Source organism: Penicillium malachiteum (assembly GCF_028827825.1).
Source record: "Penicillium malachiteum strain IBT 17515 chromosome Unknown utg000004l:1.0-4883003.0:1.0-4884900.0, whole genome shotgun sequence".
In the NCBI taxonomy this organism is placed as follows: Eukaryota; Fungi; Ascomycota; class Eurotiomycetes; order Eurotiales; family Aspergillaceae; genus Penicillium; species Penicillium malachiteum.
This window is the reverse complement of record NW_026643097.1, coordinates 3,800,772-3,825,720: the sequence shown is the minus strand read 5'-3', so window position 1 is coordinate 3,825,720 and position 24,949 is coordinate 3,800,772. Positions and strand designations below refer to the sequence as shown.

At 47.0% G+C, this 24,949-nt stretch overlaps 13 protein-coding genes across 13 annotated transcripts; 6 read left to right on the top strand and 7 right to left on the bottom strand.

The window, feature by feature from the left end:
* Positions 1-248: 248 nt before the first annotated feature.
* Positions 249-3,671, top strand: N7483_009518 (putative ubiquitin C-terminal hydrolase; the record flags this gene model as incomplete). Its single annotated transcript, XM_057092945.1, has 3 exons — positions 249-464; positions 521-721; positions 834-3,671. 3 exons carry the CDS (start codon positions 249-251, stop codon positions 3,669-3,671), a joined length of 3,255 nt encoding a protein of 1,084 aa, XP_056944119.1.
* Positions 3,672-4,870: 1,199 nt separating this feature from the next.
* N7483_009517 (cytochrome b5-like heme/steroid binding domain-containing protein) lies at positions 4,871-5,558 on the top strand (the record flags this gene model as incomplete). The annotated part of the gene is made up of 3 exons (XM_057092944.1): positions 4,871-4,989; positions 5,184-5,310; positions 5,394-5,558. The coding sequence occupies 3 exons, from the start codon at positions 4,871-4,873 to the stop codon at positions 5,556-5,558; spliced, it is 411 nt and encodes a 136-aa protein (XP_056944118.1).
* Positions 5,559-6,119: 561 nt separating this feature from the next.
* On the bottom strand, positions 6,120-7,457 carry N7483_009516 (NAD(P)/FAD-dependent oxidoreductase; the record flags this gene model as incomplete). The annotated part of the gene is made up of 1 exon (XM_057092943.1): positions 6,120-7,457. The coding sequence occupies one exon, from the start codon at positions 7,455-7,457 to the stop codon at positions 6,120-6,122; it is 1,338 nt and encodes a 445-aa protein (XP_056944117.1).
* A 693-nt stretch (positions 7,458-8,150) lies between these two features.
* Positions 8,151-9,020, bottom strand: N7483_009515 (uncharacterized protein; the record flags this gene model as incomplete). The annotated part of the gene is made up of 1 exon (XM_057092942.1): positions 8,151-9,020. One exon carries the CDS (start codon positions 9,018-9,020, stop codon positions 8,151-8,153), a length of 870 nt encoding a protein of 289 aa, XP_056944116.1.
* Positions 9,021-9,652: 632 nt separating this feature from the next.
* On the bottom strand, positions 9,653-10,741 carry N7483_009514 (uncharacterized protein; the record flags this gene model as incomplete). Its single annotated transcript, XM_057092941.1, has 1 exon — positions 9,653-10,741. The coding sequence occupies one exon, from the start codon at positions 10,739-10,741 to the stop codon at positions 9,653-9,655; it is 1,089 nt and encodes a 362-aa protein (XP_056944115.1).
* A 747-nt stretch (positions 10,742-11,488) lies between these two features.
* Positions 11,489-12,817, top strand: N7483_009513 (uncharacterized protein; the record flags this gene model as incomplete). Its single annotated transcript, XM_057092940.1, is given in 3 exon segments — positions 11,489-12,036; positions 12,051-12,213; positions 12,305-12,817. The coding sequence occupies 3 exon segments, from the start codon at positions 11,489-11,491 to the stop codon at positions 12,815-12,817; spliced, it is 1,224 nt and encodes a 407-aa protein (XP_056944114.1).
* Positions 12,818-13,677: 860 nt separating this feature from the next.
* On the top strand, positions 13,678-14,654 carry N7483_009512 (uncharacterized protein; the record flags this gene model as incomplete). Its single annotated transcript, XM_057092939.1, has 3 exons — positions 13,678-13,788; positions 13,836-14,216; positions 14,256-14,654. The coding sequence occupies 3 exons, from the start codon at positions 13,678-13,680 to the stop codon at positions 14,652-14,654; spliced, it is 891 nt and encodes a 296-aa protein (XP_056944113.1).
* Positions 14,655-14,761: 107 nt separating this feature from the next.
* N7483_009511 (S8/S53 family peptidase) lies at positions 14,762-15,292 on the top strand (the record flags this gene model as incomplete). The annotated part of the gene is made up of 1 exon (XM_057092938.1): positions 14,762-15,292. One exon carries the CDS (start codon positions 14,762-14,764, stop codon positions 15,290-15,292), a length of 531 nt encoding a protein of 176 aa, XP_056944112.1.
* A 138-nt stretch (positions 15,293-15,430) lies between these two features.
* Positions 15,431-16,321, bottom strand: N7483_009510 (uncharacterized protein; the record flags this gene model as incomplete). Its single annotated transcript, XM_057092937.1, has 1 exon — positions 15,431-16,321. The coding sequence occupies one exon, from the start codon at positions 16,319-16,321 to the stop codon at positions 15,431-15,433; it is 891 nt and encodes a 296-aa protein (XP_056944111.1).
* A 461-nt stretch (positions 16,322-16,782) lies between these two features.
* On the top strand, positions 16,783-18,005 carry N7483_009509 (MBL fold metallo-hydrolase; the record flags this gene model as incomplete). The annotated part of the gene is made up of 2 exons (XM_057092936.1): positions 16,783-17,542; positions 17,596-18,005. 2 exons carry the CDS (start codon positions 16,783-16,785, stop codon positions 18,003-18,005), a joined length of 1,170 nt encoding a protein of 389 aa, XP_056944110.1.
* A 1,195-nt stretch (positions 18,006-19,200) lies between these two features.
* Positions 19,201-22,336, bottom strand: N7483_009508 (Tetratricopeptide-like helical; the record flags this gene model as incomplete). Its single annotated transcript, XM_057092935.1, has 5 exons — positions 19,201-19,462; positions 19,524-20,563; positions 20,594-20,818; positions 20,859-21,708; positions 21,867-22,336. The coding sequence occupies 5 exons, from the start codon at positions 22,334-22,336 to the stop codon at positions 19,201-19,203; spliced, it is 2,847 nt and encodes a 948-aa protein (XP_056944109.1).
* Positions 22,337-23,058: 722 nt separating this feature from the next.
* Positions 23,059-24,018, bottom strand: N7483_009507 (uncharacterized protein; the record flags this gene model as incomplete). The annotated part of the gene is made up of 1 exon (XM_057092934.1): positions 23,059-24,018. The coding sequence occupies one exon, from the start codon at positions 24,016-24,018 to the stop codon at positions 23,059-23,061; it is 960 nt and encodes a 319-aa protein (XP_056944108.1).
* Positions 24,019-24,142: 124 nt separating this feature from the next.
* N7483_009506 (uncharacterized protein) lies at positions 24,143-24,538 on the bottom strand (the record flags this gene model as incomplete). Its single annotated transcript, XM_057092933.1, has 1 exon — positions 24,143-24,538. One exon carries the CDS (start codon positions 24,536-24,538, stop codon positions 24,143-24,145), a length of 396 nt encoding a protein of 131 aa, XP_056944107.1.
* Positions 24,539-24,949: the final 411 nt, after the last annotated feature.

Genomic DNA, 24,949 nt, shown 5'->3' with positions numbered 1-24,949 from the left:
GCAGCCCGCCATTTGACTAAGCTTCTCCTGGCGTCATAGGCGGGGGCGGTGAATCGTATTGTCACCCCAGACCCGCTCTGCGTTCCTGAGATGGAACTGGACTTCTACCTAATTATCTGGCCTTTCTATTACTGTCTTTTTCTTTGTGATCCTTAAAATCTCCCGAATCCCTCGAGATTGTTGTTGCCTAGCCAATCATTTGATCCTGAACAATGCGCTAAATCTCTCACTTCATCGCTGCCTCGACCATGCCCCCCAATGCAGCGGCGCTACCATCTCCACCAGATATACCACCGTGGAAGGACAGGCGTCCTTACTCGGTGGGGGGTAACATGTATTCCAACAGCCCAGTCGCCGGACTGAACTCTTATCAAAACGATTCTATACCGAGACGACCCCGATACCCTAACATAAAAGACCTTCAAGACCAGGCCATTTTATCGGACGTAAATGAGAATACCTCGGTCAGTATTGTATTCCCCCAAGGTTGTCGCGGAGCGGACTGCTCATGTAGACACAGCTCGATAATCTCCTTCAGACTGCCTCTGAGGCTATCGAGCGAGCCAAACGCCTTGCAGACGATGAGAAGTCGGACAAGGCCTATGTACAATTCCTCCGAGCTTCGGAGATCACCATCAACGTCATCCCCCACCACCCGGACTACAAGGCGACGATCACCCAGAGACCTGGGTGGTACAAGGAGTTTGCAGCTTTGATTATGGTATGTGTTCATGGTTTTAATGCGAAAGCCGCCCCTAATCCATTCGGACCAAAAAATATTATTGTCGAAGTCATGGTCGGGTAAATCAAGCTTACCGAATACTCGATGTTAGGCCGTGCGAATGAAACAAGGAACTATGGACTCTATCAAGCAGGCTATCATCGAAGACAATCTCCAAAGTAACATACAGCCAATGGGTACATATGCGCCAGCGTCTCCTGAACATGACTCTCTTGCGCCCCGAGGTCGTGAGAATCGCGAGTCGCCAACCGCCGCGGCCATGAGGATGCCGAGTCCAACGCAGTTTCAGCGAGTACCAGATCTAAACGCGAACCCCAAGCGATACTCTAGTCCGGCCGATGACATATTGGCGCAACGTTTTGCAAAGCTCAAGTTTTCTCCACCGCGTGATACCAATCCGACCACCCGGCCTTATTCCACGAGCCCTGCAGGACAGGCTTCCACATATACATCTAACACGGCACAAACCAATAACGGAACTTCTTACACTTCACCCCCTAGGCGCCCATTGGGGCCTCGTACTATGGGATCAGCATCCTCGGTTCCCACTCTCCCTCCCAAGCTACCTTTAACGACATCTCTTCCCCGTGCTCCCGATCCGGCGTACAGTCCAATATACACAGTGCCCACGCAAACTCCACCGAATCCCCCAAGAACATCCGCCGAGAGTGCGCGACCTATCACTCAAAGGTATTCTCACTTCACAAATTCGCCCCGCGGCAGCCCGAGTCGTGGCCCCAATGACAACCCTTACCGGTCACTTACCCCGAATGGTGGCATTTCTGCGCGAGAGACCCGGAGTAGCTCGCCTGAACTACCTTACGAATCTGCGATCTCAGCCCAGAACCTTCTTGACTATTTGCGACGATTTAACATACTTCTGGTGGATGTTCGTTCTCGGGACCAGTATGACATTGGCCACATCTATGCAAAGTCGATCATCTGTATCGAACCGGTGGCTTTGAAAGAGAATGTGTCCGCAGAGGAACTTGAAGAGCGGCTTGTCGTGTCTCCTGAACATGAGCAAGCTCTATTTGAGCGGCGAAACGAGTTCGACCTTATTGTTTATTATGACCAAAGTACATCGTCGGTCAGCTATCTCGCGGGCTCGCCTGTAGGGACATCAGCGCCTCATTTGAGAGCACTCCATGATACTCTTTATGAATTCAATGAGTATAAACCGCTGAAGGGAGGACGTCCGCCTGCACTACTCCTTGGTGGATTGGATGCATGGGTTGATTTAATTGGACAACAGTCTCTCGCAACATCATCTACTGCAGCTGTTATGAGCTCTCTCCAGACCAGGAAGCCTGTGCCCAAACCGGGCCGCCCATTAGGCCGGGTGCCTACCATAGCCAGTGCTAATTCGAGTTTGGAGGTGCGCAAGCGGCGACTTCGAGGGTTCACTCCTCTCAATTCCGAGGAACTGAAGGCGTGGTTAGAAAAGTCCAAGAATGAAGAGATTGATACTAGCACATATCTGGAGGGTGAGGAATTTACTGAGGAACCCCAAGAGGACCTGGAGCAACCCACGTCCCCCTTTGTTCATAATTATGAAGACTTCCTCCGCCGCTTCCCTGAGCCGCACCATGTTCAGCAATCCATGATACATGCAGAGTCGCGACCGGTCATCTCGCCTGTTCCCAACTATGCAGCCGCTGCGCCCATTCCTGTCGCTCCATTACGGCCCCCTCCAGCTGTCCCTCGACCTATTTACAGCGGCGTCTCGGATGGACGGCACATCCAACCCCATCTAGAACGGCAAAACTCCGCCACTAGGACGGCATTATACATGTCCAGCTCGATCAATCGACTAAAGCTTCCGCGAACTGGGTTGACTAATTTCGGCGTCACCTGTTACATGAATTCCACCCTCCAGTGTCTCAGTGCCACGGTAATGATGAGCAAGTTCTTCATTGACGATCGGTTCCGTTACTATGTACAAAAGAATTGGAAAGGGTCTCAAGGGGTGATGCCTGGGCTCTTTGCCAATCTCATCCGATCTCTGTGGAAGAATGATGTAGAGGTGATCATGCCATCCTCATTCCGGAACTTCTGCGGTCGATTGAACCGAGAATGGGCGATTGATCGACAGCAAGATGCAAAGGAGTTCTTTGACTTTCTGGTGGATTGCCTCCATGAAGACTTGAATATCAACTGGCAGCGCAATCCACTCCGACCACTGACCTTTTCTGAGGAAATGCAGCGGGAGCGGATGCCTGTCCCTAAAGTATCCAAGATTGAGTGGGATCGCTATTGTCATCGGGAAGAGTCATTCATTTCGTCACTTTTTGCTGGACAACATGCCAGTCGTCTTCGTTGCACGACTTGTCACCAGACCTCCACCACCTACGAAGCTTTCTACAGCATCAGTGTGGAGATCCCTCCAACTGGGACCGGTGATATTTATCAATGTCTTCGGAGTTACTGTAAGGAAGAAATGCTTAGTGGAGATGAAGTTTGGAAGTGCCCGCATTGCAAATGTAAGCGCATGGCTACCAAACAGATCATCATGACCCGGGCGCCACAAATCTTAGTGGTACACTTCAAGCGCTTCTCTGCATCGAAGACCCAAAGTGCGCGGAAGATCCACACCCCAATCGAATTTCCTCTTCACGGTTTACGGATGGACGACTTTGTGATCTCTTATCCGAATCCCTCTCAGACACCGGATGTTTCGGCGGTGCCGAACACCGGTGCTACTGTGCCGCCATTTACTTATGACGCCTTTGCTGTGCTTCGGCATATTGGTTCCTCCATGGGTAGTGGACATTACATTTCACTTGTTCGTGATGCTGAACGACAATGCTGGCGACGATTTGACGATGAGCGAGCGAGTGATTTCAACCCCCGTGACCTTCGAGGTCGTGATCGGTTACAGAATGAGCAGGCCTACATTGTGTTTTACGAGCGAGTTCCAGCGAAATGAGCGTTCTTTTTCTTTCTGCTTTTTCATACTTTTTTCTAGCCCTTTTTTCTGTTCTGGTTCATTTTCATGAATTGGGACATGGTCTTTTGCATTTCACGACTAACCATGATTATGTATAGAGGCGTGTATGAGTTCATGGGTATTATGTTCAAATTTTCATAAGGCCTAGTGTGGTATACCCAGGGCATCGAATGAGATTCCAATTGTACACTGAATATAGCTCAGTATATTCATGGATGTCTAGATAATACCTACTAATAGTACTAGGTAGTACCTATGTTAGTAGTAGTATGGAACTCTTCCGTAGCGGAAAGCCGGGGCCGCACTTCACAAGTGGAACAACCGAGGATAACGGTTATGCTGATTATGCAGGCAGTTAGACACGGATACTAGGTAGTAATGCCCAAACTTGAACATGAACATTCAAACATTTGAATGTTTGTACTTTAAGTTGGGATTGTAATCTTGGAATATACCTTGTTCAATAGTATAGTTTCATATTAATAAATCTCTTGCATTGCATAATTGACTCATGATTCTCGCATTATTAAAATAACAAATAATAACAAATAATAATACATAGTAAACTGGCCAGATCATCTCACACCGAGGCTCTAATAAGCAACCGCTGATTCGCCCATTACCTATCGGATCATCTACAATCCAAAGACGCAGTGAGGTATCATATGATATGATGTACACTTAGGAGTATACACGCTCACTAAGATTCTTGTGAAACTAACTACAATTTCCATATTCCACTTAACTATGGAACCTTGGAACCGGACCCCCTCTTTTATCGTGGCAAGTCGGGATTTCTCAACGGCATCGTCCCTGTACATCAAAGGCCCACACCGTGGAGAGACCGCCCTAGCGCCCGTACTCCATCTCCCCGATCTTCTCCTCTTTCCTCCTTGTATCTTCTGGTTTGAACTTGCACATACTTTCTTCCTCATCTTTCTAATCCTCTGTGAGTGTTCTCCCTTAACCTTTTTCTCTCGTGGCGAATTCCCTGTTCCTATCACTTTGTTTGGTTCCCCGAACGGAGATCGGAAACGAGAGAAAAATAAATCAAAAAATAAAAAAAATTACGAATCCTCGCCTCTCCCCTTGCATCCCACTCTCACCACTTCGATTCTGGAAGATACAGCTAGACTGACCTCGTCTAATTATCCTCTTCTAGCCATACTCTATTCATCATGTCTGCCTCCAAGGAATTCACCCTCAAGGAGATTGAGGAGCACAACACCAAGAAGGATCTTTACATGGTCATTCACGATAAGGTCTACGACTGCTCCAGCTTCGTCGATGAGCACCCGTACGTGTCCTATTACCCTATACCTCCAGTCCCTTCATAAATCTTCACGCTATTTTCCCTATCTACGTCGGGTTGCGAGAATGACTCCCGTACCCCTATCGCACCTTGTCGGCCCACCCGAATTCCCCACCTTCTCTGCGCGATCCATACAAACATAAAAAAAAATAAATCAAACGCTAATACAAAATCTATAGTGGCGGTGAGGAGGTTCTTCTGGATGTCGGTGGCCAAGATGGTACCGAGGCTTTCGAGGATGTAGGCCACTCCGATGAGGCCCGTGAGATCCTCGAGGGTCTGCTCGTTGGTACCGTTAAGCGCATGGTACGTTCTCGCAAATTTCCAGTTTCCGCGAAATTTTTGTTACTCTTATCTCCTATTTGCTCATACTAACTCATTGCTTTTAGCCCGGTGACCCCCAACCCAAGGCCCAAGCTGCTGCCTCCTCCTCTTCTTCCTCTTCCTCCGGCAGTGCTGGCTTCGGTGTCGGTCTCTACGGTATCATCCTGATTGGTGGTGCTATTGCCTACGGTGTCTACAACTATCTTGAGGCCCAGAAGCAGCAACAGTAAATGGGGAGAGGGGAAGGTTTCTTGATTTGAAGTGGGGAATTTCTAGAATCCAAGAGAGTTCAACCTTGGAAGATAATGTAGTTGGAGAAGGATTCGTGAGGGGTGATAGATGGATCCAGTTGGACTAAAAGAGAAATACTCGGATGCATATGCGTCTACGTGTGCATCTTGGAGCGCACGATATCATTGAGGGGTTTTGAGGGGTATTATGATTTATTTCGTTCAGATTTCCTTTTTTTTTCTTGTTTTCCACATTTGCAAGTTGCTATGATATGAATCTACGGGTTCTTTTGGAAGATTCCCGAATGTTGATCTCGGGGCTTTTTTCCTCTTTTCGGTGAGTGTTTCCCCTCATATCGTGGGGGGTAATATTCACCGATATCGTTATATTAATAGATTTGATATTGATTTACTCTTTACTATAAGAGGACAGTAATCCGGATATTCTTACTCAATTGAGTCAACTTTGATTTGATTCTTAGATATTTAAACACTGGCACTGATCCCATTTTGAAAAAGCTCTATACCCAAACTCCATACAATACATGATATCAAGACATATTAGTTAACCCATCCCTTAGGACCAGCCCAGTTACCCTTAACCATATGAGTGTAGTAAACCCATGGGAAGAAGTCCTTCTTCAAATGGTAGAAAGATCTCCGTGGCTCACCCTGGTCAATACCAAACCAGTTACCGAATGTCTCCTTAGGCTCAGGTCCATACTTGAACTCAGCCAACAAAACCTTGCCATACTCAGTCAACAACGGACAAGAAGTGTATCCATCGTAAGCCGCATCCAATGGCTTTCCTTCCATAGACTGCAACAAGTTTCGAACAACAACAGGAGCTTGAGATGTAACCGCGGCGGCAGTCTTAGAAGTAGGGAGACTGGACGCATCACCAGCAGACCAGACATTGGCAAACTTGCGGTGACGAGTAGTCGCATCATCGACATCAACGAAACCAGCCTCGTTCGCCAGAACAGAGTTCTTAATAAATGCAGGTGAACCCATCTTTGGCGCAACATGAAGAAGATCGAACTCCTTAGTAACGGGATCCGCACCATCGGGACGAGCGAAAACTGCCTTGTTACCCTCAACTGCGATAAGATCGTGCTGGAAAAGACCGTTCACACCACGCTCTTGCTGCATCTTAGTGAGAATGGCGTTGTACTTTGGTACACCGAACATCACTGGTAATCCGGTAGCGAAGTTAATGTTGATAGCGGAGTTACTGGGGTTACTTGGGTCGTAGAGACCGGCGCGCTTCCAGTAATCCAGCGCAAGCCACATAATCTTCTGTGGAGCACCGGCACACTTAATTGCGCCAGCGGGCTGGGTGAAGATGGCGGTACCCTTTTCGAGTTTCTTGATTGAAGGGAAAACCTTGCTAACGGTATCGTAGGTATAGATAGAGGAAACGGGGGCATCGGGGTTGGCAAGAGCTTCGGGGAGACCCTTGATTTTTGCGGGGGTAACGGCTAAACCTGGTGCGACGACGAGCTGGTCATATCCGATTTTGTCGCCGTTACCAAGTGTGACGAAGTTGTTCTCTGGTGCGAAGGTTGCGACGCTGTCGTTGTACAGCTTCAGCTTGGGGTCGAGTAAGCTCTTCAGTGGGCGTCGGAGCTCTTCCTTGGTCTTGAGTCCACCACCGACGAGGGTCCAGCCGGGCTGGTAGTGGTGCCATTCGGCGGGGTCGACAATCGCGATGTCATCTGCGCTGAATTGACCGCTGTGAAGGAGTTGGTGGCTGATAGAGACACCGGCGGACCCGCCGCCTACTACGACGACCTTGTGGTTGCGGGTGGCCGAGACCGGAGCGGCAGTTGCGAAGCCTCGCACGGCCTGCGTGCGGGAGACCGCGCGGGCAGCGGTTGAGATGTGGTGTTTGAACATATTAGGAGGGATTGAAGGGATAGAAGAGGATTAGAGGAAAAGGAGAGATTGAATTGCTCCTTTGTAAGGAAGAAATAGGATCGGAATGAACCTTGAAATGTCTCGGCCGATGTAAATGATGTGATCGGTAACTTTACGGTATATTACAACCCCGGTTTCGTCACTGCACCACCTATACATCCATTTATACTTCAACGAACTTTGAACTTGACATAGATCAACTTGAGAATAAAAAGGCTTAGAACATTGGGGAGCCTTCTTGTAAAATCAGCTACACTTTTTGTTATCTGATTGAAGCTCTCATATCTAGGAAGTATTTCAAGTTGCGAGTGTGTGAAATCGGCTCTTCTACCATGGTATAGTCCTCTGGGACTCCAGATGTCCGAAGTACGAAATTGCCCAGGTGTAGCCCTCGAGATTCAAGCATGAAATAGCGCAGATGAGGATCCCAAATTTTTCTTTCAAATGCAATCTTTGGGCTCTTCAAATCACCAATATCACTGGCAACGCAACTTTGTGCGATTTGGGCCAAAAGCCCATCGACAGAACTAAACGCCGAGGGAGAATAATCGAAGCGGTTGTGCGAATGTGCTCTGTCCAATCAGCACTACATAATTCAATGAGAATGACTACTCAGACACAGGGCGGCGATTGATAATTGAAAACTTGAACTTGAAGTCTCATATCTTGCAATCAACTTGAATCGACCTGAACGGCTGAAACCTGTAAAAGAAGTGCTTTCACATACGCCGCTGACACTATCGCGGCATAGCCTTGCCAATGTTCATTGATATGCGTGTCAGCATAGTCAGCAATACCTCGAATCCTTAAGCATGGGAAATCATCGCTGAGCCCGGCGGTCCCCATCTCCATGCAAAGTGCTATATTTTCAGAAAGTCGATCTCGCACCCTCGCATCTTTGACCACTCGATTGATGACAGCAATCGATTCAAGGTGTATCCATGGCTCATAACTATCTCGCGAAGGCCGTGAAACCAGCTTGGACCTATCGCAACTGAGACATGTATCGAATTCTCCATTATGCTGATATTCTGCCTCGTATAGCCAGTCACTTATTAGGCTTGGTCTTTGGGACAATTCAGCTGCTCGAGAAGCTGGCTCCATGATGAGAAATTTTGTGATGGGACTACCCTCAACTTGAATAAATTCTCGGGTTTGAATTGCAGAGATGGCAGCTGACACATCGATCGGTAAGCGCTGAAGCTGTGGCCTCTGAGGATGGTCGTTGAGTGATGATGTTTTACCCAGGCCATATTCTCTCGCACCATTATGACCATGACCAGGTTCGCTCACCACAATGTCTCCAAGTCTAACATCATGTTCTTTGCTTGGTACTCCTGAACCTATTCCAGCTATTATGCAAAACTGTATCGAATGAAATCTGAACTTCAGCCACGCAGGCAACGGTGACGGTGTTTCAGGGTCATAGTCGCCAATCGGTACAGACACAATCACAACACTATGCTCTCCGATAGTCCCAAGAATGCATTCATACTCATCTGTCGACTGGAGAGGTAAAATTTGGTGCACTTCATCCAACATAAACTTTGCCGCATCCAGCTATATAGGTAGAGCACATATCCATGCTATATGATAGTCGCCATGAGTCCGAGACGTCTGCAAATCTGTATCACCTGTCGTTCGCATCTCATGATTGATAAAGGATCCCTCACGCTGCAGGTGTTCATCCAGTCAGTCTCTAACACACCGAGGCAAAACAGTCAAGCATCGTCAACGCACCTCAACATGAGAATCTATATCATACATAAACGGTTCCTCTCCGAAGTTTGCAACAGTATGAATGGGAGCCTTCTTTGATCCTGCCATTGGATATAATTCCATGTGTTGTACCGTGAGATCCTGGAAGGCATTTCCTAATTGAAATCACTGGCAGTCATACGTACCAAGCCATCCATGGTTACTGGGGAGCTCAAATACTGAGAAAAACTCCATTTTTGGTGAAAAAGACGGACCTCGATTCAAATTGTGTTCCACAGCCTACTGTATCGCCCCTCCCGAACTGAGGACCGTAAGGTCGACCTTGACCCTGCATTTCACCTAAGAATGACTTGCCATCATCACTGTGGTATCCATAGGATTCCGCTTCCCACCCAGGGAGTCTTTCGACAGATGCCTTTGTACTTGCGAACCCGATTGCAAGCATTCTAAAATAGTTAATATATCAATTCACACCTGGGTATCATCTTTCTTGAATAATATGAGTCAAAATGACAAGATAAAAGACAGAATGACCCTCCACTGTCAACGGAAATTATTCGAACCTCGAAGTAGTAAATCGCACATTGTGGCGACATAGGTTTATCCGCACGAACAGCTGATGCCTCATGGTCATGTTTACTGATTAAACCGGTATACTTAACTTCCAATCCCTCGTCGGTCAGTTCTAATCCCTCCCCTTTATCGTCGTCATTCCATCGCGATGGGAGAGGTAAAAGATCTTGATCGTCAATTTGATCTATCCTATCTCGTGTCATTCCACGGTAGGCAGCATTCAAGCGGGACATATATGAAGACTCTCTTAGGTATGATGGGGTAGGAAAAGGAAGATGAAAGTTCTTTGTCTCTTCGGTACTGTCAAGATCGGCCTCCTGCTGGCTGAATGATTTTGAGCTCCTTTCCAGTGCCTCGATTGAGTCTTGTGCAGACTCAAGATCGAAATAGGCGTTATTTTCAAAATGAACGTTCAAATGATTCTCCGGTGATACCTCGAAGTTATCATACTCCGATAGCTGAAGTTTGCTCGTCTCTTCCGGTTTCAGGTCTGCCAACCATCGCGATATACCCTCATATTCGGCCAATTCCAGGTTATACGTGCGAACGCATCTGGACTTGTCTGAAGAACGTCCAGCCCAAGGAAGGGACCGTAGCGAGAAGTCATGCATACACTGTAAAACATGCTTGATAAATTCAGGATCCGATTCAGGTCCAGTGGAGTCGCAAAGGGGACAGTTGGGAACACCAATGGTGACGACGCTCAAATGAGACATAACGGCCATCATGAGACTTTCAGATGCCGCTTCGGCATGTTCGACTTGAACGTCCTCCAGTAAAGCTTCCATACTCAGGAATATAGTGCTGCTATCCTGGCAGAAAGGGCACAGTCGTCGAGGCGGATGCTTGTCTTTGACATGTTTCTCCCAATCACGTTCGGTAGCATATGTGGCGAATGGAGTTGAGCAGTCCTCAAGAAGACAAGTATAGGGATTGATGTCCTCGAAGATGTGCTTCCTAGCAAAATTCATTAGCTATGTAAGCCGACTAGGAAATAGTTGTGGGCATTGGATACTTCCACCGCGTCTCTTCTATTGCAATATCCACGGGTAATGTTTGGCAGCAGCAGGGGCACTTGAACATTCTCGCCTCTTCTTGCAATTTCGGAGGCTTGGGATACCGTGCTGCGGCCGTTAGAGTGGTGATTGTCGTCATCGCCACTTGTGACGATTGTCTTTTCGCAGTTTGAACATTTACTAGTAACTTGCTCTCTGTTATGGAAGCCGATGTCCCAGAAATAGTTGGTTCGATTCAGAATAACCGATTCAATTCCGAACATCCAATTCCGGAACCCGGAATGAAACACATAGTGTCTGGCAAGTTGAAACCTTGGACCCAACTTCGGGAACCTTAGATTATAATCGGCCGAGCTAAATTAGGCCTAGTTCAAAATTTGCGGTCTCTTTCCCAGGATATAGTTACTTTCAATGTTGTGGAACTTCACACATTGCAGCACCAGCCCAACTTGAACTAGACTACGAAGCTTTAGTCCTGACCAAGGCCCCTAACCCGCCTATTCCTGTTGTGCAGGAGCCCTGCCAACCTTGAAAGCCTATACCATTCCCTCTTTGCGCCATAGCCATCCCCTCAGCTCCCCCTGTTTTGTTCACCCTTAATTTCCCCAGCTCCATCAGTAGCGCCGTCTAGCATTATTACGGTGAATCAAGATTCAAGTCCCTGCCACTGCCCGCTACATAACACCTTCAACAATTTTCACCATGGCATCGACTAAGATTGACCATAATGAACAAGATTCGCTAGAGAAACTCCCAGAAACCAACCAGGATGACCTTGTTGTCTTGAAGAAGCGGAAAATTTCCCTCGATCGCGATATCGACCAGGCGAGGGCTTTGTGGAGACCATCTGGCTTATTTGACTCCGCATATTGGGAAAAGGCAGCAGAAATTGAGAATTTTGCAATCCAGCGAGCCTGCACAGAGAGGCAAATATCACACGAGAGTTTTTCCGGAAAGGAAGTTGACTGGGAAGCTACAGAGGAGGCAAAGGGTATTCTCGAGAGTCTGAATGCCCACAAGCAAGCCGAGAGATTTTGTTCCGGCCGGGCAGAGCGCCTGCAGGAGAAGAACCCCGAAAGAACGCTCAGGGCTTCGTTTATGCGGCTGTTTACTACGTCTAGAATGGGCATCAATATCAACTGGACCGGATCTGGAGAGAGGAAAAGGAGCGACCAGATTGAATGGCGAAATGCGATGATCAAAGCTTATAATGCAAAACATTCTATTCAAACCAGCTTTGGTGTCCGATTGTACATGCATATAGATCAAGAGATGTTGTGGTTGCTGCTCATCTATTTGGCTATATGCACGGAGAAGCCACTATGAATGCGATCTTTGGCCAGGATTCGCATATTTTTGACCCTAGAAATGGCCTGTTGGTCAGTAAGGAGTTTGAGCGATTCTTTGATGCCGGCAAGTTGGCTATTGTGCCCGATATTGCTGAAAATAATGGGGCTACAGAAATGATAAGTTGGCTGTTTGGATCCAAGCCAAGGGGATTCAAAATCAAAATTCTAGACTGGACTTTGGGATCAACTGGAGCTCGAGATTAGTGATAATTCGAAACTACGCTTCAAAGACCTGCATAACAGACCATTGGCATTCCAGTCTGAGTTCCGACCTTGCACTCGCTACCTTTACTTTCATTACTGCATCCAGGTGCTTAGGCATACATGGCAGCTTTCCGGATCTGGAGAGGCCAATAACAAAGAGGTAGCAGCGCTTGCACTGAGAAATGAGAGCGGAAAGTTTTGCTGGGCAACCCCAGGTCCGTATATCCCCAAAAATATGCTACTTGCTTTGGTAGAAGAGCTAGGACACAACTATGAAGACATTTTGGCCAGAGCATCATCCAGTACATCAGCAGATGATGATATTTTGTTGGGTGTCGCGGCCAATCAGATAAAATCGAGGCGGTTCCGTCTGTCTGATACCATGTTTGATGTTCCTGGATCTAGTGATGACAATCCTGAAGACAGTCATGCGGATTATGAGAACGATGATGAATTTTGTACGCCAAATTACTATTAAGACGAGTACTTGGGTTGCTTTTCGCTACTTTGTATTTTGACCTGTCTCTTTTATTCTCTTTTTTTCATTGACATCGCCTGCGGGCTATTATCAATCTTCAGAGCTTTCCAAGTAAATCTATCAGCATAGGTATTACGGGTGAGTAGTCTCTTCCCGGATTTTCCTGAACAGGGTTAAATAGCCACTGGAGAGCGGCAATATTAGGGGTACCCCCGCCCAGTGTGTGTTTAGTCAGTCAGCAGCTGGCCCTTACGAAGAAGTTTCTTTTAGGCTTGCGAAGTCAGTCTCGTTGCTCCCAGTGTCCGGGTGGTACGAGGAACAGAGGCAGGTCGCGGTGGCATCCAACCAGATTACTTCTCAAGCAGGGCCTCGAGCAGAGTGAAAGTATCATGTCTTTTGATGTTATTGTTTCATCTGACCCGATCGACGTGTAGCAGGATATTGGATTAAGAATACCCCTGTAATGCCTTCCCCCAGCTAGCCTCTGAAGAAAAGATACCTGCTGATTTGATTTCAGGGTGACAAAACGAGCCCTACGATTCGCCGATGAAAATTCTTCTCCGTCACTTAAGCAGCATAAGCCCGAGACAGCGGATTTCTGTCTTCTTCTGATTAATACGACTTCTGCTCGTATCTGCTTTGACTTGGAAGATGGGCATTTTGTACGGTTGCAAGACGGCTTTGCTCTTCAGCAGCGACCCTTTCCAGGAATCGGCATGCCGCTTTCTGCTGTTTTGCAGCAACATGCTCTTGAAGTGAAAGATAAGGTTTCTCTGGCCTATGTATTAGCTTCATCATTCTGGTAGTTCTACGACACACACATATTACAACACGAGTGGACAAGCGATTCTATCTCTTTTATGCCGGAAGAAGTCGGCCAGAGACAGCGGCTTCCGAACAAGGCATATGTCTCGATTCATTTTGAAGCCGAGAGGGAACAGACTGCTGAGTACTTAGATATGGACTTTCTTGTGCACCGGTTTCCACAAATCCTCTCTTTTGCATAATATTATTGGAGATCGGCCTCGGCAGGTCGCTTCAGCTGCAACAGTTTGATAGCCCTGTCACTCGATTCAACTCACATTTCGAAGTCGCAAGTCAAGCTCTGGTCGAGCTCCGCGAAATGACCTCGCCTAACTTTGCCAACAAGGATACATATACAACAGCTTTCGAGAATTGTCTACAGAGTGGGCATTATAGAAACCAGCAGGCAGTGGGCGCTCCAACTAATACTACAACCTTTAGCCGGTTGGATTCCCATTCTCGAATGTCTGTAGAGATTGACCAGTGTCGGAAGGTATTCTACCAAAAGGTAGTGTGGTCTCTCGAGCGTTTGGCAGAAACCGGATTCCAGAGCAGTTCCAACAAGGTTAACTTCCTTTCTGAGAGAACAACACCAGTTCCTCCGGCCTTATCATCTCCGTCACCAAACAACTAGACGTCGAGATCCACCCCTTCATTCCATGCAGGCACTAGGATAGATCCGCACTGTTGGCTCGATCACTTGAAGCAAATCAACCAAAAAATCCACAGTACCCTCCGCAAGCGGCCCGTTGGCAGCAAAGGTGTTCGCGTTGCAATATTGGATACAGGTTACGATCCATCAGCTCCAATTCTCCAGGACCGAGCACGGTCGAGTCGAGTAAAAGAGTGGAAGGATTTTGTATCGGCGTCAGAGACACCTATTGACACTTTTGGACATGGCACATTTATGGCGACATTGGTGATAGAGTCAGCGCCCGTTGCTGAATTATGTATCGCCAGGGTCGCAGAAAGCACTGAGAAGTTCATACATAGCTCATCAAATATTGCAAATGTATGGTTTCCCCTTCCTTAAATTCTTTGAACCTGAGATGTTTGGCTATCATTTTGTATCGATGCTGATAAATATATGTGCATGCTATCCGATGGGCTGCTATCGAGCAAAAGGCAGACGTCATCTCAATGTCGTTTGGATTTCCAGAGACAATCGAGGAGATCGCCAAAGCCATCTTTCTTGCCAATGCTGGTAACTTCGGGCCGTACCAAGATGACGCCTTTCCCGCGAGTCATTCGGCTGTAATTGGATTCCGTGCGACTACATCGTTGGGGACTTTTCTAGACACCAATCCGATGAATGGAAATGATGATTCGCCTGTATTTGGGACATATGTAGACGATATCCCTCGACGACTTCGCGAGTATAAACCCCAAATCTGCCAATCTGGTAGTTCAGCAGCTACAGCAATAGTGGGAGGGATGACAGCTATGATACTCGCCTACGTCACAATTCTCCCAACACTAATGCCATTGGAGGACAAAGCAGGATTGCTCTTGAGAGCATGGACGGCAGAAGGGATGCAAAAAATCTTCAATCGAATGTCAGGCGACATGGGTAATCGGAAACGATTCTTGAACCCGGTCAAGTTCTTTTTAGACAAGCCGACAGAGTTAGCCAAATATTGTGCTATTTTTGATAGCCTACAGGGAAAATAATTTAATATAAACAAACATGATATGAATTAGCCATCGATCAATCTGTACCTGAATCTCCTCCTGGCATAATTCATCCATACTCAGAAATATGGATATTTCCATTGTTATAATGAAATCAAGTGTCATCAGCTGCATATCCTATACAGATTGATTCATCAACGAAAACATGAAGTTTAGGCATCCAACAGACACGCACACATCGGTCTCCCCAACTTTGTGCTCAATAAACTGCAAAGGGTCCTCATCCTCATCCTGGACATCCTGCAATACTGAAAGATCCACTTCAGCAACCTCCACTTCCATACTTTGTTCAGTTCCTCCTGTCATGAATGCCGTTCTATGCGAGAAGAGTGCCGATTCCAAATTTCCACTCTGCCTTTGTCGAATAATATTCAACCGATAGGCAAAAACGATCCTCGGAGCTGTTTCATATGAGTCCGTCTTGTCTTGCCTTCTCTCACCATGTATCCCAGCTCCAACCACAACTGGCACTCCGCCAGCTGGTACCGGGACCGAGCCTTCGATTCCCCCGCCTCGAGATTTACTCTGGCCCATGGTCACACTCATCCCCATCTTCGTGATCCTCAGTCCTGATACAATATACACAGGTCGCTTGACCCAGAGGCCTGAATCCATGTACTTTCGCACGGCGGGCTGTGCCACAATATTCGCCAGTGTATCCATCGTGAAAGGCCGTGAAAATGATTGCACCTCGTGGTCCACGACCCCATACTGGACTTCCTTCATCCACTTGGTATCTAGTTTCAGGGATGCTGACGCCATCTGAACAAAGTTCCCCCAGATCTCGCCGCCTATGGTGTTACTTCGGCTGTCCACATGACTATGGTTGTTCTCTACCAGGGCTTGGACCGGTGGTAGGCAGATCGGGGGTGTTGCTATGGACAGCTCCTCGGGCTGCAGGAGAACTCGAGTGGGGTGATGAGGGTGGGGTATCACCGTTCCTAGTTGGATGAGACCGTTCTCAAGGAACGTAAAATCGGGAGGGAGAAACCACGTCTTCGGAGACATACTATTTTGGGAGATTACAAGTTCTGATAATCGTTATGGATATATGTATAGGTATGTGACTGTCTATGCAGGACTCGCAGTGCGCACATGAGGGGAACCTTGCCCAGGTGATGGAATTTATTACGGCATATACGCTTAGAAAACGATAGGATGAGAAGGCCGATACGATTTAGATGAGAACTTCAAGTTGCATTTCAGATTAGTATTTACGAGACCAATCCTAGACAAATAACTTGAGGTCTCCGATTCAAATGGTATTATCGAATACAACTAGCACTTCACCAAAGTAAATACTCTCGGAGACATTTCTCAATCGGCGACCAGGTGGCGATCGGCGACCATCAAGCCCGAGCCGCATTCTACGCCCGGGCGGTTTCTACCTATTTTAAAGACCACTCAATTTCCAAACCCCTTGGCTTTTTGTACATTTGACAAAAGTGATTTCCATTTTTAGACCAGAAATGGCCGCTCTTCGATCGCCAGCCACTTGGGATGCCCTATCAACAGGTGCCCGGCGTGGGTTATCATCAACCATTATCCCTTCCGTCAGCCATCGGGTTCGAGTTCCGGATCTCAATCCCTCGAGTCAGCAGAGGAGAAGGGTTTCCAATTCATCTAGAGAGTATAACCAAAAACACCATCTCTATTCGCCTGGATTACCTCACAGAATTATCTCCCATCGACAAATACCAACGCAACGGAGCTTCTTGAACAACCAAGCGTTCTTCAGCACGAAAATTGCCACTGCTCCTACTGTCCACAATGTATTTGAACCTGTTACTGGCACATGGCAGTACATTGTGTCAGATGAATCATCCCGTGTTGCAGTCATCATAGATCCAGTCCTGGACTATGATCCTACCACCCAAAGCATCACCACTCACTCCGCCGACTTCTTACTTTCTTTAATCAAAGAAAAGGGCTACAAAGTGGAAAGAATTCTCGAAACCCATGCACACGCAGATCACTTGACAGCAGCATCTTATCTTCAAAAGCAGCTCATGCAGCTTCAAGGCTTTCAGCCATCTATCGGTATTGGCAAACGTATTGAGAAGGTACAAAAGTTATTCGGACAACGCTACGGACTTCCTAGTGAAGAATATGAAACTGTCTTCGATAAGCTTTTCGAAGACGATGAGGTATTCAATATTGGTTCTTTAAGTGCTAAGGCTATTCATCTTCCTGGCCATACACCAGATCACCTGGGATATCAAATTGGAGGTATGTTCATGCATCTATCCAGTTGCACCGATCCATGACTAATGATACTACAGATAATGTCTTCTGTGGTGACTCACTCTTCCATACCGATATCGGTACAGCACGCTGTGATTTCCCAGGTGGTGATGCAAGAGATCTATATAGATCAAGTCGCAAGCTCCTAGCTCTGGGAGAACATGTCAAGATATGGCCGGGTCACGATTACCCGCCAGATGGACGAGACTCGCCTATAGCATGGACGAGTGTGGCGGATCACAAGAAACAGAATAAACATGTTGCAGAGAATGTATCAGAGAAGGAGTTTGTGGCGATGCGGACGGAACGAGATGCGAAGTTGAATGCACCCAGGCTGCTTCATCCGTCTTTACAGGTTAATATTCGGGCTGGGCGGCTTCCCCAGCCGCTGGACTCAGGGCATAGGATGCTTCATCTTCCATTGAAATTGAATGGGTTGGAGTGGTGAATATTAGGAATACTAGTATTGGATTTCTTCCATGAATGTACCATGCACTCCTCTTGGTATGTCTACTAGTACCAGCTCCATACAAAAAGTCCTTCAAATATTAGTTAAGTGACAATATTGATCCTTATCTTAATTATTTCTTTAGTTTCATCAGTTCTATTTTCTGAAATATTGACTGTAAAGGGTCGATATATGTAGGTGCTGGTAATACCCATACAATTAAAATGATGCAATCGTCTCTCGCCCGAGTGAAACGTTTTCTCGCCCGAGCTTAGGCTTCTCGTCCGAAATGGACATTATAGGTACGAGATGGTCGGCGAATGTCTTCAAGACAAGAATTTTCCTACATGAGAAGTAAATTGAGAAACGATCAAAAATTTTAGGTTGTAGAATAATTATTTTGGTATGAAAATGGCATCAACTTCGCTGCCCAGGGAATGAATCCGACCTTCGGGAATGACGCAGACTTGCAGGTCCGCTCCAGGGCTGTGACCACTGACCAGTTGGGAATGGGTTCATCAGACCTTTCTCATACATATCATCGGATTCATCGCTACTAACAAAAACACCAAGATACTATGAGAAGAAATTACATGACAAGACATGGAAACGCATGGAAACGGAATAGAACCTTGAATATCTGTTAACTCAACGCTATGCAAGGCCCAACCTCAGTTCCAACCCCAACCTTCATTATGCAGTGCAACTGCAGCGAGGGCAACGTGGGCTGAGCCTGAAACACTGTCAGATCTTCGAAGGTTGGAGATATTATAACTAAAGTCTCTGGCAAAGGCCCGCTTACCAATATTGCACATGCCAATCATGATTCATGGAATGAGGATCAGAAACATGCTTCAAATTTTCGATCTCCGAGGTTTTCCAGTGTTGAATGCTGTTCAGATCATGAATACTCCGAATCAACTCCATCCAGGTCGGAATCTAATTCGAAATTATCTGTACTTCGAGAGGTGTCCAAAAGAGGGTCATGCTCACGAAACTTGTGTGCATGAGTCCAATGCCTTATTTTTCTCAAGAACTGGGACAGGAAATCCTTGATCAGACGTCGGGATATTGTAGCTGGTGTATGCCGGTTTAAGCAGACAAGGCTTTCGGCACTAGCAGGAGTGGCGGAATGCTCCAAGCCTAGAGCTTCAGGTTCTTGTAGTAGCCGCTGATGCACGACCTGGGCCTCTTCTTATTTTCCCTGGTCTTCAAGCAGTCCAGTGAGAAGTCTAGCAATATCGAGTGTGGCAGGATGCGTTGGCCCTGGATCTTTCATCAAGCCTTCTAGTGCCTGTCGGTATATAGCCTCAGCCTCTGTTAGCTTGCCTTGTTTCTCAACCACCAAGCCAAGGATACCGAGACTAGCGAGTGTGCCAGGATTCTCTGGCCCTAGAGCTTTCTTGCAGCCTTCGGGATGTTTTTCGGTGCATAGCCTCAGTCTCTGCATACTTGCCCTGGCTCTCAAGTACTTTACAAAGATTATTGGTAGTAATAAGAGTATAGCGATGCTCTGACCCTAGGGCTGTCTCATAGCCTTTTAATGCCTGTCGGTACATAGCCTCGGCCTCCATATACTTGTCCTGTTCCACAAGCACTAAGCCAAGATGATTCATACTAGACCAGTTCAAGGGATGTTCTGGCCCCATAGCCACTCCATCGTATTCTAGCACTTTCCGGTCCATGATCTCAGCTTCTTTATAATTACCCTGCTTTTCAAGCACAGAACCAATATAACTGATAATCTTCATCGTGTCAGGATGCTTTGGCCCTAGAGTCTTTGTAAACCCCTCTAGTGTTTTTCGGTACATAGCCTCAGCCTCAACATACTTGCTCTGTTTCTCAAGCACTCCGCCAAGACATGCAAGGCTAGAGAGTGTGTCTGTATGCTCTACCCCTAGAGCTTTTGTATAACCTGCTAGTATTTTTCGGCACATAAGCTCAGCCTCTGTGCACTTTCCCTGGCCCTCAAGCACTAAGCTAAGGTGATTCATGCTAGAGAGTGTCTTAAGGTCTTCTGGCCCTAAAGCCTCAATATGTCCTTTCAACGCCTGTCGGTGCAAGGCCTCAGCCTGTGAAAACTTGCCCTGTCGCCCAAGGACTAAGCCAAGATGATTCATACTAGAGAGTGTCTTAAGGTTCTTTGGCCCTAGAACTTTCTCTCTGCCCTTTAGTGCTTGTCGCTGCATATTCTCAGCCTCTGCATTCATCAAATACAGGGCGTGAGACAGGTAGTCTCTCCACAATCCCGCATTGCTGTAGTCCGGATTAAAGAAGATTTCATCTAACTGCTGTACAGTCCGGTGCACCCAGTGCTCAATAACCTTTGTTTTTCTCATCCAATTCCGCATAGCCAGATGCACAAGTTGATGAAGGTTGAAAAGGCCATTATAGGGATGCTCAATAATGAAAGAATATGCCTTTAAAATGTCCAATGCATCCGATCTCTTCTTCGCTGAAGGTGCAGGTGGAAGAATTGCCTGGGGTATGTCTCTTGGGTTGATGCAAGCTATGAACGATAGATAGTCTGCTGCCAGTCCATCAAGTTGCTGGATTTGCTAGAAAGAGATCAACCAAGTGGTAATCACTGGATTCTGAATTTCGGCGTATCGAGCATCATCCTCAAATTCCTCACTTAAAAGCTCGGCCGCGCTTGACGCTTCTTGTTTCAATAATGACAGATACTTAGATAATGAGATGTCCTTTTCATTGATGTATACCGCGGCTTGAGTGATTGCAAGGGGAAGAAAGCCAAGCTGTTCAAGGAGATTATTGGCTGTGGTTGTTGTCATGCAACAGGTCTTTCTGGATGACTGATTTTTGGAATATATTAATGGCAGTGCTTTGATCCACATCGGGAACAGATAGGACATTAGGCGCCGCCAACTTGACTGCTAGCCTCCGATTACGAGAAGTGAAGAGAATATGACCATTCCCACTACGAGGCAGAATATTCTTGAGTGGTGGCGTAGTGGCGCTTCCATCAATCCACATTCCCGAGTCATCTGCGTTGTCAAAAATGAGAAGCCACTTTGCAACGCTCCCTTGACTAAGGTAGGCCTTCACTTGTTCCTTTACTTTGGCTGGCTCTGTTGTCGATATGCCAAGGGCTGCGGCGATATTCAGGTAAGTCTGTTCCACGCTCTCGTAGCTGACGCATGGGATCCAGAATACAGAGCATCCAGTACTCGACTCTCGTATGCGATAAGCAAGCTCTAGTGCGATCTGTGTCTTCCCAATCCCTCCAAGCCCATGTATAGCAATCTTGGTCGGACCGGATGTGTGAGAAATCAAGTGTTCAAGCCGGTCAATCTCTTGTTGACGACCAGCAAATCGAGAATTTTGAGCAAATGGGACCATCCAGTGATGGGCTTCTTTCAAGTTTCGGTGAACATTCGGGCCATAGTCATATCGAGGCACCACCTCTAGAAGAGTCTTGGTATATGCAGCGGCAGTAAGAGCAGCGTATGCCTGCCATTGCTTATGCTTGTGCGAGTCACAGTAGTCGCAAACTCCTCGAATCACCAGGCATGGCAACTGATCCATCAACCCAGCTGCTTCCATTTCAAAGCAGAGAATCTTTAGCTCCTGGGCAATAATGTCTCGTGTCTTGGCATTTTTCATGACTTGATTCCCAGACGCAATCAAGCCATAATGAATAGTGGTCATGTTAGAATCCCGTTTTTCGCGAGTAACAAGTTGACTTTAATCACACTCTGAGCATTCGACATTCTTGAATTGATGCTCGTAGTTCGCCCGGAATAGCCAGTCCTCGTCGGGCCGTGAAAAACGCTTAAGGAGATTAGAATGTCTTTGAAGTGCCTCTGAAGCGCTCTGATCCATCGATTTATTTTCGCCCACGGGCTACTGCGCATTTGAGATACTGCAGTCAGCAAATATTGCGGTGGTTTGTTGAGGGACCCAGTGCGCTCAAAGCGCCCGTCACGCATTGTCTTTCCATAGTCATACTGGACCACGCCTCCAGAGGTTGCAGTTGGCATGCTGACGACCACATCGCCGAGACGGATATCGACATCCTTGCTCGGTACACCACCCCCGATACCCACCATCAACCCAAATCGAAGAGATGGAAAAGTTTCGAGCATATGAGCAAGTACGAGCGCTGCAGTGGTGGTTCCATAAACACCGGATGGGAGGCAGGCTACCACAACATTGTGTCCACTGATGCTGCCGAGTGTGTAGGCGTTGTGATCGGAATTTGGCTGAGAGAGACGAGGGTGGACTTCATCCAGCATCATCTTGGCCGCTGTCATCTCCAGCGGCAACGCACAGATCCACGCGACCGTGTAGTCATGGTGTTGAAATGCCATTTTTCAACGTTTGCTACCACCGGCATCAGCAATATACTCACTTGTAAAAGGAAATAGTCTCATGGATTACCTTGATGTATTAAATCGACATTTTGGAGCATACTAGTAGATTGCATTCTCACATTGCTCGAAGGCTGAGGTTGAAAAGGAGGGGTAGTTGGGCAAGGTTCAGCCTCTCAGCTTCTCAGACGCCTCGCCAGCCAATACCTCACCTTGAAATCAGCAAAAGTGAAAAAAGGAACTAGACAGAAATTGGAACTAATAAAATTATCCCCCATCATAATATGTCAAATTATGTAAGAGAGACTAATACAATGAATGGCCTTGGAATGTTTGATACATACTAACTTGTGCCCAGCACACGGGTGCTATGAATAACTCCCAATGAACAAGACATCATAGGTACATCCAGGGCTCACTTAATCTCCTCGGTCATCAAATCCTCGGGCCATCGAGCTTCATCGTGTCCATTACCCCGAGTCCCAATGTCATAGCCCAAATTGATTGCATTCCCATGAAAGTCGATTACAGGCTTGACCATTTTGATATCGACACCCAGCGCCTTTCCCGAGTCTCGAAGAACGAGGGGTTGAATAGAATGCTGCCTCTTTCTTTCAACATCGAGGCCAGTACCTTGCCTGTCGTGACCGATGGATTCTCAAAAGAACTATTTAAATAACAGTCAACTTGAATTCTCCGATGATATCTGATAGAAGGTTCACCTACCGGAATATTTGCTTGCCATGGCGCTCCCACAATGATTGCCATACGTGCTCTGGATATTCCCCAACGCAATCGACCAGCCACTGGTTATAATAATTCAAGGCCACATCGACCAAGTAGCTACCGCCATGCTCACCCCTTCTCATAAGGGCAAGTAGTGTAGCGCAGACACCGGAAACACCACACATGTAATCACTATTCGAAAAAATCGCCGTTACACTCTCTCCATCTGTATGTCCCATAGCCTTTCCGAAGCCATGGGAGATTCCAACACACGAATCGCTGATCTGTTGCCATCCAGCACGATCTGACCAAGGCCCATACCAGCCGTAACAGTTCTCCCGAAGTACAACAATCCCTCCCTCTCGGTCCTTGGTCATACGTAAGATATCCTGTGGACCAAATCCATATTTTTCCAGCGAATGAGGCCGATAGCCTTGCACGACCACATCCGCTTCCCAGATCAGATCACGCAGTGCTTGCTTCCCAGTATCCGTCTTGAGATCCACACTGCAGCTCCACTTACCCCAATTCAAGTCGATGTGGAGTACATGCATGTCTGGAAGATGCGGCGATGTCACTCGCATCACCGAGGCCCCCAGTTCAGCTAGGCCCCGCGAGACAGCAGGTGCGGCAATAATGCGAGACATGTCCACGACCTTCAGTCCAGCAAGTGGCCTTGATGAAGAATCCTGGGTAGTTCCATTTGACCACCATGTTGGTCCCTGCTTTGATGAGGGATAGTCGTGAATCTCGAATAGTGAGACATGGGAATTTGCTTTCGCATGCTTCGTTTCCCGGAAGGACGCAGCAGATTGGCATATCACACCAGATTGCTTGTGCACATCCGCAGCCAGGTATTGCAATTCTTCACTCGAGATACGAGAGATGCGCTCGATGAAAGGAGCAACTGCTTCTTCCCTGTTAGCCACAGGAAGGTCATGCAGAAGGCCCAGCATATCTAGAGTGACATCCGGATTCAAGCCCCCATGTAGGTTAAAATAACGATTGAAGTTTTATAAATACTTGTTAACATGTTGCGATACATGCTCGAATCCCTTCCACCGAAGTTGTAGTTTGGGATTAATTTGTCCAATGATTTTTGGGGTTTTTGGTTAGGGAAATCGGATGTTCAGACCCCGGGTTGATTTCCCAGAGAAAACATGACATGAGAAAGAGCTGAGCATGGACGGTATCAATAGTCGCCCCTTGAAAGGGTAGATTGCATTTTCGCTTCATTAAAGCAGCGATCAAAGTTGCTTCAAAAGCCTTGAGGGCAGCTGCGGACTCGGCAAACCGCCAGTTGACTGGAATACTGGGCTCTGCGTCTCCAGAGAAGGTGATTTGACTCGCAAAGTCCAGCACTTCAAGCGGCAGGTATTTATTGATATTCGCATTCTCGAGGATGCCTTGCTGGAATACTCGCCGGGCACTGTAGGGGACAGAGTAGTAGGATGGGGAATTCGAGTCGGGCGCCATCTTGCACAAGTTTGTATTCAAATGGTATTATTTCCTTTCTTCAAAGAGTCATATTTACACTTAAGCAAGCACTGGCATCAAATGAAAAGCACTGCAAATCATATATTCGAGAGTTAGTGTATGTCGTTTCTGGCCTTCTAAATCACGTCAAGTGGATCTACCCCTCAAACACTAGCTTCAAGCTTAACCAGTAACAACGTCACGGTTCATGCTAATGTTTGGAGTTCCGAGCATCGCGAGATGCCAAGCCCCTGCAGCCAAGCTATTATTTTATGACTGTGATAGTTGCAGGTTTGGTGAAAACAGGAAACGTATGTATAGACCCAGCTTTATACTAGTATACACCATACAGTATACTTCATTCTTATTGAATCCGCGAGACCCACCGCCACGTGCAAACACCCTAAAACA